Source organism: Sminthopsis crassicaudata, chromosome 1 (genome assembly GCF_048593235.1).
Source record: "Sminthopsis crassicaudata isolate SCR6 chromosome 1, ASM4859323v1, whole genome shotgun sequence".
Taxonomy (NCBI): domain Eukaryota; kingdom Metazoa; phylum Chordata; class Mammalia; order Dasyuromorphia; family Dasyuridae; genus Sminthopsis; species Sminthopsis crassicaudata.
The window spans coordinates 463,804,660-463,821,764 of NC_133617.1; the positions used below are offsets into that span (position 1 = coordinate 463,804,660).

The 17,105-nt window shown below is 34.3% G+C and overlaps 1 protein-coding gene across 3 annotated transcripts in view; it reads right to left on the reverse strand.

Moving 5' to 3' along the window:
* KIAA1958 (KIAA1958 ortholog) overlaps nt 1-17,105 on the reverse strand; it is a 234,019-nt gene that overhangs the window by 46,163 nt on the left and 170,751 nt on the right. Inside the window, exon 5 of one of the 3 annotated variants that reach the window (XM_074280866.1) lies at nt 4,107-4,190. The exons of 1 other annotated variant lie outside the window; for it this stretch is intronic. In XM_074280866.1, the coding sequence (XP_074136967.1) occupies nt 4,107-4,190 (84 nt within the window). Of the gene's footprint in view, nt 1-317; nt 4,191-17,105 lie in introns of those variants that run through there. One more of the 3 variants, XM_074280863.1, reaches the window with a different exon arrangement.

The following is a 17,105-nucleotide window of genomic DNA, read 5'->3' on the forward strand; positions in this document are numbered from 1 at the left end:
AGAAATAAGAAGACTTTTCTAGGACCGAACAATTTATAATTAAATTGTGTTTCTACCAACTTCTTTGTTAGAAAGAAGACTTTTTTCTCAAGGCAACAGTGCTCCCACTTAGTGTGACTTCAGTAATAACATTTGAAGGGTTCTTTAAATTAATCTTATGTAAGAAAAAAGTGATGCTCTAAAAGGAAGTTTTGATGCAACTGAACAAACTGAATAAAAGTATCACAAGATTAACCAAGATGGAATTTTTTTTTGTTTGGTTGGTTCAATTAGCACCTCAATGAACATCATAAATATGACTTTTCTTGCAATGCATCTGGGTTTGCTTGCCATTTGCAAGATTTATTTATTCTTCAGGATAAACATAACATGCCACAAAAATCACAACATGGACCCACATAAGATGTTTATGCTAAATCAACATTGTGAACATGCAAATATAAATTCACAATTACATGAGTTTTTAAGTGCTTTCATAGAAGTATTTCCTTTTACTTTAGAGGTAACTCATTTAAAATGGGTCAATCTTGAACAAATTATGGTTTATGAATGCAGAGAAATATTACTGTGCAAATAAGAAATGGCAAATATTAGGTAATAAGAGAACCATGAAAAAGTCTGTATGATGATGGAGGATGAATTAAGCAGGATGAGAAGAAGAATATACACAATGATTGAGACAGTGTAAATGAAGATCACTAAAAGGAAATTGAATTCTGAATGAGGAAAAATCCAACATTGTTCCTGGAAAATACACACAAAAAAAGCATACCTCCTTGCTCTGGGCAAAGACATAGGGGACTATGAGTGTAGAATGTTGCATACATTTTCAGATATGGTCACTTAATCAAATTTTTTTTTGGTTTATTTTTTTTTATTAGGAGAGATGGTTCATTTTCTAGGGATGGAGGGAGGTATCCACAAATGATTGTGATATAAAACCAAAAGGCACCTATAAAACTTCCTAAAGGAAAGGGCAATTCTTAAACATAACAGAGAAAAAAAGAAGAAGAGAAGAGTCTGGTGAAAGCAATAAAAAGAGGGAAACTGGATTGGAATGAACAGAAATACTGATGGCCATGAGGAGGCTTGGGATAATATTAAAAATATAATCCACCATTACTGTTAATCCTTAGCCCTTCTTTATAGGTTTACTGTAACTACGTTGCCATCTCTGCTGAGTCTGTTACTCTTCTCTGTATCCACATATTGGAAGGTATACAGAGAGTAATACAGTTCAATATGTCAGTGCTCAGTAATTAAAGCAAAAGCTGATCTCTGCAAAGTCTTCTATCCCTTCTTCTGAATCCCCTTAAAGAAATGGCCCAAAATACCATTTTTTTAAAAAAATAGAAAGCTCAATAATGCAATACTTGCCATTCTAGTTGTCTGCCAAGAAGGATATAACTCCAAATATGGCAAATCTAGGAATTAGAGCTATAGAAAAATACAAAAGGGAGCATCTGTCACAGGAGTTCTTAATTCCTGCGATCAATTCTGGCTTAGTATCAAAGGAAAGGAAAGGAAAGCCAATGAGAAGACTTATTCCTGGAATTACACTAAATAAATATAGAAAATACCAACAAGCTCTATATAACTGATATCAGTGATAAGGCTGTCTTGAAGAATAAACATTTCTCCACCAGTGAAATGCCCAAGACAGCTGCCAAGGTGAGCTAGCTTTGGATCTAATGTGTTGCTACATCTGCTAAGCTACAGTGTCATACTGAGAAAATGGCTTTGTGTTTTTGGTTTCTCATTTTTAAATGCTACTCTGGGTTGAGATTTCTCTAAATTCATTTGGCTGTAAAATTTCTTATATTCTCTGACTTGGTCTAATCAGAAGCTTCAAAAGTCAAAATGTTTAATCCCTCAAAAAGCCAGGAAAGAACAGTACATTTTCTTGGTAAACTGGAATTTGCGCTTCTATATTCACAAGCTACTCTTGGTAAAGAATTCTCTCACATTTAATATAGAAGAAATTTATTTAAGAAGCTGATTTAAATTCAAATATGTCTGGTAATAAAAATGATACAACCTGAAAAGTTTTAGTTGTCAATTATTCTTCTATTTCAATGAGGTGGTTAGGTAAAGTGGATTGAAACAAAAGCAAGCATTACCAACTTTAATAACAAGGCGGTGGTTATGGGGAGGTACTGAGGATTTTGATTTGCAAGAAGACGGTATCTTACTGCCCATGTTAGTCCTTCTAGACTTTTAAATAGTTACCCTTCCCCTTCAACCACCTTCCACTGTGATCTTCCATACGGTCTGATTATAGAGAGATTATTTAGTGTCAGTAGTTTTGTTGCCAGGAAAAAAATGTTACAGAGCAATTGACACTGCATTCTCACAGGGTAGAAAGACCTGCTACTGGTAATCAACACTCACTTTACAATAGTAGAAATTAGTTGTATTAACAGTCTTTTTGTCATGACTTCTTTGCATATTGTTGAAAACAACACTAAGTATTCCAAAATAAATCTCTTTATCACAGAAAAAGAAGATGTGCTAGTTAAAAATACTGGACTTTTCCTATAAAGTATAGGAGCCAAAATTCTGAATAGACTAAAAAGAAAGAAAAGGATGAAAATACTTGGATTGTTTCAAATTTATATTAATACCTTTTCCTTTTCTGGATGTGACTGAGTACAAACAAGTGTAATGAAAGCACTCAGAGGCTGTTGTCTCCTCTTGGTTATTATGATTATAATTGTAAAAGATTAAAAAAAAACCCATTGATTAAGTGAATGGAAAAGTCAATCCTTGTAGGAAAACACTGTTTCCATTAGGAAAGTTTCCCAAAAAAAACCCCTTAACAAACAGAATTCCTTTTCTATCTTGTGTTGCCTGAATATACTTTGCATGTGTAAAATCTACAGTTTTAATAACTCACCCATAAGTAATTTTCATTTTGTCCTAAACTATAAATACTATGTTAGTAATACTAAACTATCTCTATTGAATTATTTGTAAAAAGAAAAAATATATTATATATTTATATTTCTATAAAGTTAGTTAAGACTTGGGACAAGGGGGTGGGAAAGGGAAGTCATGGACAATCACAGTTGATGTGTATTATTGGGCACAAAAAAAAATCAAGTCTGAACTCTCAAAATTGTCCTGCTTAAGCCCCTGAAACGGTCAAGTGGTGTCTGAGGAAGAATCATATGAGGCAGAGACTATGAAATTGCCACTGCTGGAATGGCTTGCCATGGACTGGGCAGCTTGCTGGCTTAAATTGTTACAGATCAGCACCAGCTGGTTGCTCTGTGCTTCCGAGAGAGTGCTGCAACTCTGATACACACTGAAGTTGGTTTTCCTGCCAGGGATGTTGCCTTTCTCACACATTGTTTTCACCATCTTGGCCAATTTATTCTTGCCCAGTGCCTGGCAGTTGTACCAGTGGAGAGCAGCCAGGTTTACTACAGGTTTGATGGATAAATAAAATGGGGCATCCTCATACCGCATTGCCGGGGGCCGCCGCTGGGCATACTCCTTGTAGTCCTGCACCGGGCAGGTCTGGGGAGCATGCTGAGTAGCATACACTCTGGAGTCAGTTCCTCCTCTCTTGGTCTTAGTGTTCAGGTCACCAGTGTCCTGGCCCATCCATTCCAAATACTCTAAGCCCGTCTCAGTTACCCGGAGCCGGATATCACCCCATTTCAAGGTGGATCCGTGAAAGCCCGTACAGTGTCCAAAAGCTTTCGTGTTATTGAGCCAGACAAGATTGAGCAGTCCTTCGGGGTTATATCGGCTCAGCAATCCCCTTTTGCGTAGAATGAGCTCATCAGCAAAGGTGAGTTTCATGGATTTATGTGGTTTGTTTCCTTTACCTTTGCACCGGAGCTCAATTTGCTTTTGTTTCAGGGCCTCTTGAGACCTCTTGAATTCCTTATCCCTTGTGATACTGTAGCCATACCTGTGCTCTTTGAGGTACCTCTCCAGACCACACTGGTAATTAGCCAAGCTGTTTGGCTCATACTCAGAGCCATCTTTCTGCCTGGCATCAACAAAGAATGAGGCAAGGTAGTCATCCAATTCCTTGCAAGGAATCACATAAATTTCCCTCGTTTCAGAAGGATATTTAGAGATGAGGAACTCCCGGAAATTCCGAAGAGCAGTCTGAGTACTTCGGATAGTTTTCTCATTCTGTTCCCTGCTGAGATCAGCTGCTTTTTCATCCTGGTCTGCAACAAATATGAGGGAGGGAGCGGGGAAGGGGAGAAGGAAAATGGAGAGAAGGGGGGATAGAAAAGTTGATGGTGAGTTCAAAAAATGTACTTGTGACACTCCCAAATAAAATTTCCTTTTATAAACAAAAAAGAAAAAAAAATCAATTTCACAAAGATCGTTGGAAAGCACTATTTACATACCTTTCTCACGTTTGAAAAGCCAACTTCAGTTTCACAAATGATGTATGAGAGTATGGCCAAAAATTATCAAACTGAGCTTCTTATGTCACTGGCGCCCAGTTTAGTACATGGAGATTTGTGGAAAGTCTGAGATTAGAGGAAGTCTTCACTTTATGACAAATGGGAATAGAAGAATTTATTTTTATTCCACTGCAGTGTGCAGGGGCCCCAATTAAAGGAGATAAACCCTTAAGTATCGCTTCATTTGTGAAACCAGAGGTGGTACTGGTTCCATATTCTTTTGGTTAATTAAAGAAAACCTATTTTATTTCTTACTTTAAAAATAAACACTAGTGATCCACAATTTAAAATTCGCTAAACAGATAAATTCATAGTAGTTAATCTATTGCTTGCTCTTTAAAACCAATACAAAGATGTGTAGCTTATCAAGGGACCATATTTCAGTATCAGGCAGGATTTATAATCCATGACAAAAATATTTGGTATTTCACCTTTAGAGGATAATAAAGATAAACATCACAGACAACATAAAATTTCAATTAACATTTTCATCAAATTTCTATGTAAGAGGCAATAAAGTGTCATGACTTCATTAGGATTCTCTCTATTATTTTTTAAGTTCCTATATAATTTCTACATAACTCTGCTAGGAGTCAATGCTATTCTGTATAACATGGAAATTATCCACTCTATTTAGTCATTTCTGTGCTATGATACTTAAACAATTTAGATGTTAAAGTTTTATCCCATATCTTTTTAAGAATACAAGGGACCCAAACTTGTAATTTCATTAGAAGTTGGTCCAAACCTTTGATTTTTGTATCCTGTGAGGTACATGATGCAGATGTGTACTTGCTCTGCAACCTAAAGTCAGTTTCCCAGGGCACTGAGTAGTTACTTGCCCAATGTCCCATGGAGTACACCAAAGGTGGGACTTGAGTCCAGGGTCTTCATGACTCCAAAATCAGTTCTCTACCACTGCCTTCATCCTGCTGGGGTTTTTTGCAATAATTTATTTAATCAAATTAAAATATACAATGGCCAAACCCCAAAATATTCAAACTAAAGCAGGAAAAATTCCCCCAAGATTAAGGGGAAAAAACTATTTTATTCAGAAACAAAATAAAAATTGGAAATTGAAATATTCAAGAGAAAAACAATATGCTATTGACTGGCGAGAGATGTGAATATTAAATATTTAAAATAAAATTACTCAGGCAACAATTAGGGTAAATGTGTGTTGTGTTATCTGGGAAAATGTTATATTGGGCTAAAAGATCATTACAAACTATGAGAATAGGAAGGCAAAGCGCTGCTGAAATATCTGTAATCTGAAAGTAAATTTTCTTAGAATTACATTATTTCAGAGTTTGAAGAATCTTTAGAGGGGTCAGTTCCATTTCTTAACAGGAACTAACTTTGACAAGTCATAGGAAATTTACTATCTTTTAAAGTACTTAAATCCCTAAGTAGAGAGGTAAGAATATCTTTTTTTCTTATTTTGGACCAAAACCTGCCTTTCTGCAACTTGTATTTATTATTTGGTTCTACTCTCTGAGGCCAAGCAAATCAGCCAGTTCCTCTTAAGAATGACAAACCCTTATCCCTTATATCCCTTATATGCAAACTTCTACTTATCAATATTCCTTTGAAAATGTAGTTTCCAAGATGGAACACAATGTTTCAGATTGACATGAGGGAAAAGGGGAGAGAAAAAGGAGGAGAGAGAGAGAGGGAGGGAGGGAGAGAGAGAGAGAGAGAGAGAGAGAGAGAGAGAGAGAGAGAGAGAGAGAGAGAGAGAGAGAGAGAGAGAGAGAGAGAGAGAGAAGAAGAAGAAGAAGAAGAAGAAGAAGAAGAAGAAGAAGAAGAAGAAGAAGAAGAAGAAGAAGAAGAAGAAGAAGAAGAAGAAGAAGAAGAAGAAGAAGAAGAAGAGGAGGAGGAGGAGGAGGAGGAGGAGGAGGAGGAGGAGGAGGAGGAGGAGGAGGAGGAGGAGGAGGAGGAGGAGGAGGAGGAGGAGGGAGAGATAGTAAGAGAGAGACAGAGAGACAGAGAGTGACAAAGAAAGAGAGACAGAGACACAGAGACACAGAGACACAGAGACACAGAGAATGAGAATATCTTCTTCCTAATTCTGGATATCTTAAGTCTAAAATAGCTATATCACATTGTTGACTCATATTGTGTTTACACGTTAACGGGGTCTTGGCAAATGACAACTTTCTATTACCCCCATTCCACTAATAAGATAAAATACTTAGGGCAGCTAGGTGCTGCATTGGAATCAGGAAGACCTGAGTTCAAATTCAGTTTTAGATACTTACTAGCCAATGTGACCCTGGGCAAGCACTTTATCTCTGTTTGTCTCAATTTTCCCATCTGTAAAATGGGAATAATTAAATGAGATAACAATTGTAAAATGCTTAGCACAATGTTTGGCAAATGATAAAGCATTATATAAATGTCTGTTTATATTTTTATTATTGTTATCGTTATTCAATTACATTGAAATAAAATTATCAAAAATTTCAAAAAGAAATAAAATTATCAAAAACAAAGTTACCAAAATAAATATAGTTACAAAATATTTCTTTAAAAATAAATTCATAGATCCCCTAATAATTAACTTTTGGGAAGGGAAGACTTTTTTTTTTTAATGTCATGAATATCTAAGTAGAACTGATTCATTCATTACTTTACAATCCATCATCTTGCCATAATTCTTCATTTAATATGGTTTGATTAACCTGTAGCTACAACATTATCAGTATTGTCCTTGTTTCTTCCAAGAAGTTTTTTTTTGTTTTTTTGTTTTCAATTTTGAACTTCCTAGAGGTCAACTCTTTTTTATCTAACCCCAAAGGTAGCTAAGTCTAAATATGTTATTTTTGAAAGAAATGAAAAACCAAAGATACTATTCACTTTCCTTTTGCCCCAAAATATAAATTTTAGTCATTCTGTTTTTCAGTCATTGTTATTTCTAAAAGTAGAAGAAAGAAGGTTGAACTCTGAGATATAGTAACCCCCATGAACTGGAGAGAATGAAAAAAAAAATTAAAGTAAAAACTGCTTTTAACCCAAACTATCCCTTCCCTCCCAATGTATAATATGACAGTATTTTTTTTGTTTTGTTTTTTTAAGGTGATTAAGTATATGTTTAGACAGAAAAGCAATTTTAAATAGAGTTAGTATTATCTTGGCATTATAATTTGCAAATGGGTTAGAAATTTCTCAAATCCATTTGTTTATATACTTAAATTAAATCAGTATCACTCTCAACAATGCCAAGAATTTTGTAATTGAAGGCATAAGTTGCGATGTATTTGGGACATTTATCAGTGATGAATCAAAACTACAGTAGCAAAACTGAATGAAAAACAGCCTATTTTTTCAGCAGCTATATTAGCTCCTCAGTGTTGGCATCATCAAAATATGATTTTGGCAAGAAAAAATTCCATATATAAAAAAATCTTTTTTTTTTTTTTTTTTTTTGTCGTCTGAATGAACCAGGCATATGGTTCAGCCAGAAAACTCGGGGAATTAAGCTGCTGTTGCATAAACAAACTTGTGAAACTGACATTTGAAACTTGGAAATTGGTATTAAGCACACTGACATTCCAGATTAGCATCTTCAAGGGAGTAAGTGGCACAAAGGAAGCTGAATTTGGACAAGATCCCAAAGGTCTAGAAGACAGAATGAAGCAGTTAGGGAAAGCAGCCAAGCAGTCATGAATATGAGAAAGTTGTTCCAAGAAGACTCTGTTGGATCTAAGGTAGATGTTTTATGATTACAACTAAAGATTTTTTTAAATAGTGCAAGTATTTATCAAAATAACTTTCCCCCTCAATTAGCCACTTACAGAACTAAAGAGCCTCAATGTTCACTGGAATGTATGAGCTTTCCAGTGTGTTCATAGTGGGAGGTGAAAAACTTCTGTCTCCCACACAAAACATTTCAATTCACACCTGTACCCCAACTACTATATTACTACTGTAGAGACTAGTGATGTTCACAGTCATTAGATATATAAATGCTATGAATCTGGATAAAAGTAGGAAGGATTGGAGAAATTGTCTACAAATACAGTAACAAATGGGGATTTATATACAAATTGAGATCCTTTTAGATGGCCCTCCTGCTGAATTTTTTTTTTCCATTCCATAACTATTAATGTCTTCAACTTATGCTAGAAAATGATAAAGTTTTTATTTCAACTTTGCCCTCTGAAAAACTGTTAACATCAACTTTTTTGAAACATTTTTTAAAGCATCTTACTCTCCTGCTAGAAAACTACAGTTTTGGTTCTCAAACCACATGTAAACTTCAGACTGACATTCAAGCTTTACCTAATTCCTCACACTCCACACTCATTAATCATACTTCTCTTTACCATTCTGTAGTTTTTCCACTCCTGCCAAGCAAATCTGATTGTCCATTTTCAAGCAGCTAGCTTGTCTTCAGCTTTCTATCTCTGAATGTCTTCTACTCTTCCTGACCCCAAGATGTTTGTCTCTTTTTTGATCACTAATCTATGTCTCTTGCCTCAAGATTACTGGTATACCCTTATCCATTGGTTATCTTTTCTCAGTATCCTTTCACATTTATGTACTCATTTAGTGTAGCTGTTGAGAGGTTAACTTCTAAGTGTTCTTCTGGAGTTTGGTTTCTACAAAATTGCCATTGATCATAAATAAAGAAAAAGGAAGAGCCAAGAAGGAACTATGAGATTATGAATCTGGGTGACTGGGAAAGCTGCAATGCCCTCACCAGAAAGAGGGAAATTTGAAGGAGGTGTAGGTGGAAGTGAGAAGATATGGAATTCCATGTTGAACATGTTGAGTTTTGGGTTCCATCACAATCCAGTAAAGATATTTAATTAAGCATAATCATGTCAACAGATAAAAAATTGTTTTAGATAGAATTTTTGTACTTATTTTCATGGTTCCTACAATACATTGATTAAATGATTTCTCTACCTGTAAGAGAGGGATTTGAAAGGACATGCTTTCCTAATTTCCCTTTTTCTTTCATCAACACCATTTTCCCTAGGATTAAAACCTGCCTTTCATCTTTAACTCATCTCTCATTTGATCCGAAGTCTCTTTCAGTTACTCAGTCGATGAGTATTTATTAAGCGTCTACTATCTATGAGCCAATATGCTAAGTTCTAGTGATACAAAGATAGGGAAAAGATAATTCCAGCTCAAAAATCTAATGGGAGAGATGATATGAAAATATAACCAATACATATATACAGGATAAATTAGAAATAATCAACAAAGGAAAAGTACTACCATTAAGAGGGATTGGGAAAGGCTGTTTATAGAAAGTGGGAATTTAGCTGGAATTTGAAGGAAGTCAGGAAAGGCAGGAGGTGGCATTTAGGAGGGAAAACATTTGAGGAATAGGGGATAGTCAGTGAAAATGCACAAAAATAGGAGATAGAATGCTCTGTGGTACCTTGGTGCTCTAGGGGATGCCGAGAGGTTCCAGGAAAAAATTTCAATACTAATTAAAATCTTCCAGGGACAAAAATAACAACAAAAAAGTGTTCTTTTATTGTTGTTCAGTTGTTTTCAGTTATGCCTGACTCTTTGTGACCCCATTTGGGGGTTTCTTAGCAAAGATACTTGTTTGTTATTTCTTTCTCCAGCTCATTTTATGAGGAAACTGAGGCAAACAGGGTGAAGTGACTTGCCCAGTCACACATCTAGTAAGTGTCTGAGGCCAGATTTGAACTCAGAAAAATGAGTCTTCTTGATTTTGGCTCCTGGCACTCTGTGGACTATGCTGCCACCTAGATATTCCAAGTACTCTTTTTTATTTGACTGTAAAGGAAAACATCCAGAACAAGGGAAGTGGCTATCTTTTTGTACTCAGACTTCATTAGGATGCATCAGGATCAAATGCGAAAATGCTTACTTAGCACAGTGCCTGCTACACAGCTGCATAATAAATGCTTGTTTTCTTCTGTCCTCCTTCCCTGGAGTATTGTGTCCAACTTAGGTGATATGTTTTAGAAGAGACTTTGATAAACTAGATAAACTAGAATGTGTTAGCATAGTAATGGGACTTGAATATAAATGGAAGAAAACTGAGATGTTTGGTTTGGAAAAGAAACTTGAGGTTTCTTCAGTTTAGGACAGAGGTTTATGAGAATGATATTAAAGTACTTGGTTATCCCATAGAAGAGGAGTAAGATATTCTATAGGATCTCACAGACATATAAGATCAATAGGAGTTATAAAGTCAGACTTTTGTCCCAATGTAAAGGCAGCTGGTGGCTCAGTAGAAAGGATACTGGGATTGGAGTCAGGAAACCTAGAATCCAAATCTAGTCCCAGATACTTAATAGTTGTGTGCCTCTGGGCAAGTCAGTTAACCCTGTTTGCTTCAGTTTCCCAACTGTAAAAGGAGCTAGAGAAGAACATGGTAAATACTTCCAGTATCTTTGCCAAGTAAAGCCCAAAAGGGATCTGGAAGAGTCTAACATAAATGAAATGACTGAACCACAAAGAACAATTTCCTAATGCTTTTTTTTATTATTATCTTTCTGAGCTTGTGTTTTCTCATCCATCAAATAGGAATAATATTTATGCGGCCTATTCTCACAGAGTTGTGTGAGAAAAAAACAAAGTTTTATAAATGTGATCCTGGGTAAGACACTTAACCTTGTTTGCTTCAGTTTCTTCTTCTGTAAAATGAACTGGAGAAGGAAATGGCAAACTACTCCAGTGTCTTTACCAAGAAAACCTCAAATGGAGTTACAAAGAATTGGACAAGACTGAAAAACATCTGAACAAATCTTAAAGCATAATATAAATCTTTTTTTCCCTCTTAATTATAACTATCTAAATTAGAATCCAATCTTCTGTTATTAGAAGATTTCAATAACTGCAGAGTGGTATCCCTACCTAAGCTATAGTAGCAAGTACTACTGTGATTTATAATAAGCAACAATTTTATCAGTTTGAAAATAGATTCTGTTTCCCCATTATACTACAAAATTTTTCTGACTCTACTTTTTCTTGGAATCACTGCAGTACTCCCATTTCAGCATTTATCAATTCTGTCATCCTGTTTCTCTTTTGATTTGTTTGTTTTAGAATTAAGTTCAATTTATTTACTTTTTGAAGTTTAATTGAAATCTCTTTTCTTTATATCCTCTTCATTTCTACATATTTCTCTTTTCTCCTTTTCCCAATGAGCCATCTCTCATATATAAAAAAGAATAAAGAAGGGGAAGAAAAGCAGTCTGCAAAGTCAACCAACACATTTCTTGTGCCTGTCTCTCATTAAAAATGAGTTTCATGCTAAGTTAATATGGGAAACCTAAGCCTAGAACAATAGCATGTGATAACTTATGCCAAGACTACTGAACATTTTTCTTATTTTTAATTTCTTATAGAATTTAAAAGACAGGAAACTGACATGAACCAGTCAAGAAATACTCTCTGAACAGTGTTTTATAAAAATAGGGAAAAGAGGTTACTGACTGACGACTGATTCATAACAGGACGTTATTTAAGTCTGCATATATGCTACCAATCAAAAGAATGGCATGTGTCCCAATAGCTATAAACTTTACAGAAAGATAGTACAGGCATTTTTATTGCCAACATGTGTTTAAATCAGGAAACATGTTGAAGAAATAAACATATTAACTATGCTTATGCTCTATCTTAGAAAAGAGTCTTTTCTAGGGACTCTCTCTAGGGATTATGCTATTCTTACATATGCTCAGGCTTCCTTTTTTTTTTTTTTTTTTTTTTTTTTTAAAGTTCTTAGTGTCCATTAGAAAAAGTCAGTCTAAATATATATTTATCAATTTTTTGGGACCCTGGCTCAAAAGAAGTTGACAAACAATGCTAAATAAGTTTTCTCCCTGGGAATAAGGCCTGTCTTTATAACATTTACAATGTGAGCCATTTTTAGAGACAAAAAGAATAAATTGTTAAATTTTAAATATTAAATTCTAAGAGCTTTCAAAATAATTTTCCTGAGTTATCTTAAATTACCCTTCCAAGGTATTCACAAACCAATGCCCCCCCCCCTAAATCTTGTATCTGATTTCATGTAGTTTTATGGTTTCTTAAAATAATTTAAATTGCAGGTCAAATCACTAAATTGTTAATGCCACTAATTAAAACTACTGGTATAGCTATCTGACCAATAAATTATTTTTAAATTGTAGTTAATAATTTCCAGTAGAATTAAAACAGTTTTATCTATATACTTAAAAATATTTATATCCTGAACTCCAGTTCATTCAAGAGATATGTTTGACAGTATCTTCGGTGAAGACAAACATGCTTAAATAAAGATCTTGATATTTCCCTGAAACTATGTCACTTGAAACGAAATACAGAGCATAAATTCTTGAGTAGTTGGAGCATGTTTCCACCAATGACAACAAATAAAAAACATAAAAACAAAAAGTATATCGATGTCAATTGCACCCTTCAAAGAAATTCAGTAGCCTTAATAAACTGGGAATTTGGGGATTCTTCCTTTTTTCCTTCATATTTCTCCAATTGTTTCCATATCTACATCACATCAGAACAAGGAAGCTAAAGGAGGCTTTATTTCTTGAACACTTACATTCTAAAACTAACTTCAGAATGTTTGGTTGGGCCTAATTACCCAGAATCATTTGAAAGTAATCACAAAAGCAACCTTAGGCTGTAATCAACTAAAGATTTCTAAGGAGGTGAAGGGAAAAGAGAGAAAGACATCCTCCTACCTGAATTCAGGACAGCTCTTAAGTCCCAAAGTCTTAGGAATGAATTTATGAAATGTTGCCCCCTCACTTAGGGAGGCTATTTTGCCCCTTGATTGATTTCATAAAATGAATTATTATCTGATTTATGCAAGTATTCTGTAACATAAGGTCAAAATGTATTCTTGCTATAATAGGTATAATGGATACCCTTTTATATTTACTATTTATTGCCATTTATGATTCTGGGAATAACCTAGACTATCAAGCCATATTCTTTTCTCCAGGGTGAGGGGGTCAAAAAGCTGTGGTTATGTGATAACTAAATGCTTCTGAAAACGGACAAAGACATCAACTTTAAACATTCCAACAGTGGGAAATTATTTGGGGTTAACAAATTTTTCTTATTGAAAGATCTAAGTCACCTTCCTTTAATAGCTCAGTCTACTAGCACTTATCTAGTGGATAAACCTATAGATCACACTCCAACAAAGATGTTTGACTTTCTTCTACTCATTCCCCTAATCTAACTTTTTTTCCCTGATTTCTAGAAAGTGTCCACATGTCCCCTACATACTTACTTACATCTTCTAGAACAAAATTGCAAAAGTCAAAAATCTTGCTGAAATGCTTCTTCAATAATAGAGGTACAATTAGGTACATGTACACCTATAACTATTTTTGGTGTTTGTAAAATCCATTTTAATTTTTCCATGTCAATAATAAACAAAAGAATTAGTCATAAACTCAAAGGTACATTCATATGATTTTTGTGTGTGCCAGTTTTCAATGAACAATATATAATACTTGTATGTTAGCCAATTATTGCTGGATAATAGCTAGCCACTGGACATTAATTATAACATACTTGCTAACATTAATAATTTAAATTATTACATACTAACATATTAATAATTTAAATTAATGGTATTCAGCAAATCTTAAATACTAAATCTAAGACTAGAATTAAAAGTAAAACATAACTATAATGATTATTTGAATAACTGCTTAATAATAATAATAATGATAATCAAACTTCACTGAATGAAGGAGTGAGTCTATTGTAAATACGAAGTTACCATACAATATAAAGATATAAACATAATGTTATCTCTTCTAATTATTCCTTTTGGATTAAATTCAGGAATAACAAGCTTCTCCTTATTTACTCTATTTCCTAACTTAATTTAGTCATGTCATACATCATAAAGCTAACTTTGCTTTTTTGATAGGATATTAAAAAAACTCCCTAATGTGTCAGGGGGAATTTAGTGGTTAGTCACATTTTGCTTAGCAGGGAGGCAACTTCAAAAACCTTCAAGCCCTCAAAGAGATGCTGCGTTAGAAAAAACAAAAAAGGGAAAGAATGAAGACAAAAGGATGCAAAAATGAGAACAAATAACAGGAGTGAATGAAAACCAGATGAGGCTTCTCAAACCTAATTATAAGTCATAGAAATGGAATGATGCATTCACCATTGGAGCACCAGAGAGAGAAACAAAGCATAGAAGAGGAGGGTGCAATAAATATTTTATTACATTAATCATAATAAGCTGCACTTTAGTCTTGGCCAAAGCATATTCTTAAATCAACTTTACAATGTGACTGCAATTTCAGGCTTAGCAGCATGAAGCCCACATGATTGTAATTAATGCAATAAATCATGTTATGGAGCTTTCTACCAAACCTGACAGTAGTTAGTTGATATATTGCTTATTAGAGACTGCAGGGATTTTTCACCACCTTTTTTTATTATACTGCCAGTGGCAGTGAATCAAGGGTACCATTTTCTGATATGTCTGAAATATCTCCTGAAAGTGTAATATATAACATGAGCAGTGAGCTAATGCCATCAAGCCACTGATAACACACCGTGTTGTCTGCACTTTCTAAAAAGAATCTTGTTTTAACACTGTCTTGCTTTGATTTAATACTGTAACTGAGGAGACACAGATTTGTTACAGAAGTCACATTTAAATTTTATAAAATTCCAGGGAGGGAAGTCCCTGATTTACATAATGTGTCTCTCCTCTTCAAAATTTGTTACCTAACAAATCAAATATCCAGCAATAAAGTAGGTCTTTCTGTAGGAACAATACATAGCAAGGAATATTTTATAAGGTTCATCATTTTTGTCACTACATATACTATGAACACATTTAAAATTATTTCTAGGATCTTTTTTTCTTTTTTGGCACAAATTTTTTGAACATGCATATTAATTCTCAATAGCTTTATTTATTCCCTTGGACTACACATAGCACTTTGTGCTATGTCTATGCACTTATTTTGTTCTATTATATATTCTGGCTATTTGTAATATGACATGTCTGCCATACTAGACTTTAAGCTCTGTAAAGTTAGGGGTCATTTCTTATTGAGATTGTTTTAAATGATGCATAGCATCCATCACAATATTTTCTATGAAGTAAGTTTGTTGACTTAAAAATTCATACTTTTTGATTTTTTATTTTTAAGACAGGGATTTCTGTTATCTCTCATTTCCTCTCAATTGACATTCAATTTACTATCTGCTGCTTTGTTTTAGAGTCAATGTGGCAGGAGTAGCCATATGGTGCGCAGATGGAGTGCTAGGCTTCTTTATGGGTTCAAATCTGTCCTCAGACACTTACTAGCTCTGTGAATCTGGATAAGTCACTTAATCCTGCTTGCCTCAGTTTCCTCATTTGTAAGATGAACCAGAGAATAATTGGCAAACCATTCCAGTATCTTTGCCTAGAAAACCTCAAATGCGGGAGGAAGAGTCAGACACAACTGAAAAGTGACATAACAACAATAACAGGAATTAGGAAGACCTCCATTATTCTTCTAGCACAAACTGTGATCTTGGGCAAGCCAAAATTTCTCAATGCTCCAGGCAACTTTGTAAATCTCTATGTCACAGCTGAATTGCATTGGTAGAGAGTTTGTTCAGTTGAGAGTTCTTTACATTAATGAAAATACAGACTCAGATTTTTAAAAAAATTGTCTGTCATGTTCCAAAAACCTTAATATATAAAAGTTTGAACTTATTAAAAAAATCAGATGCTGACTGGTCATATTAAAAGACTTTTTTTTTAGATTTGCGGAATGGAAATTATATGCACATATCTTAAACACATAGAGAGCAGGCAGTTCTATGTTAATATACTAAAATTATGTTTTCTATTTTGTTGCACACGATATAAGTGACATCTATGCAATGTGCCTTAGGAGAAGTAAGTAAAAATACTTTGGAAAATATGATTTAAGACCCAAAGACTTGTAGATTACTTCTTTTTGTTCCTTCTATCTGTTATGAATATTTTATTTGGGAAGTGAGTAAAAATAGACTGGACAAGGGAGTAGTAAATTAGAGCTTTAAAACAAAGATGAAATTGACTTTATCTTAATATATAGATAATAAATGATTACCTGTATGTGTATGTATATATACATGTGTGTATACATTTACACATAAACATATATACATGTGTATGTGTGCAAGTATATACACATACCATTTCAGAATTAGTTATTTGTATATAATACAATCATTGGCTTTTTAGAACAAAGATAAAAATGAACAAGAAATAGGAAAAAAGCAAAGGGATGAGATTGAGTAAACTCATTTTACCCAGTAATAAAATCACAAAATGTTCATTCCAAAAAAAATGGCACTCAAGGATTTAAAATTCAAAGAAACTGCCCTATAGTAAAACACTATCTTTCTAGTGAACTGCAAATTCCTACAAAAAGAAGGATTGGGGATCATTATCACCCCTCCCTTGCTAGGACTACACAGTCCACATGATTTACAGTTAATAATGAAGGGCATTTCAAGTTGTTCCTGCATGTCATGAACTAAAGCCTCATTGCTTTTTGCTTTGTTCTAGACCTTTTTCATCATTCTAGGAACATCTTCATTTGCTCTGGGAGGTTTAGTTAAGAATTCCCCTACTTTGTTTAGGCTCTTCCTACATCTGATCTCTGTTTTTAGCCTTGAGAAAGTATTTGTGGTCTTTGGAGAGTT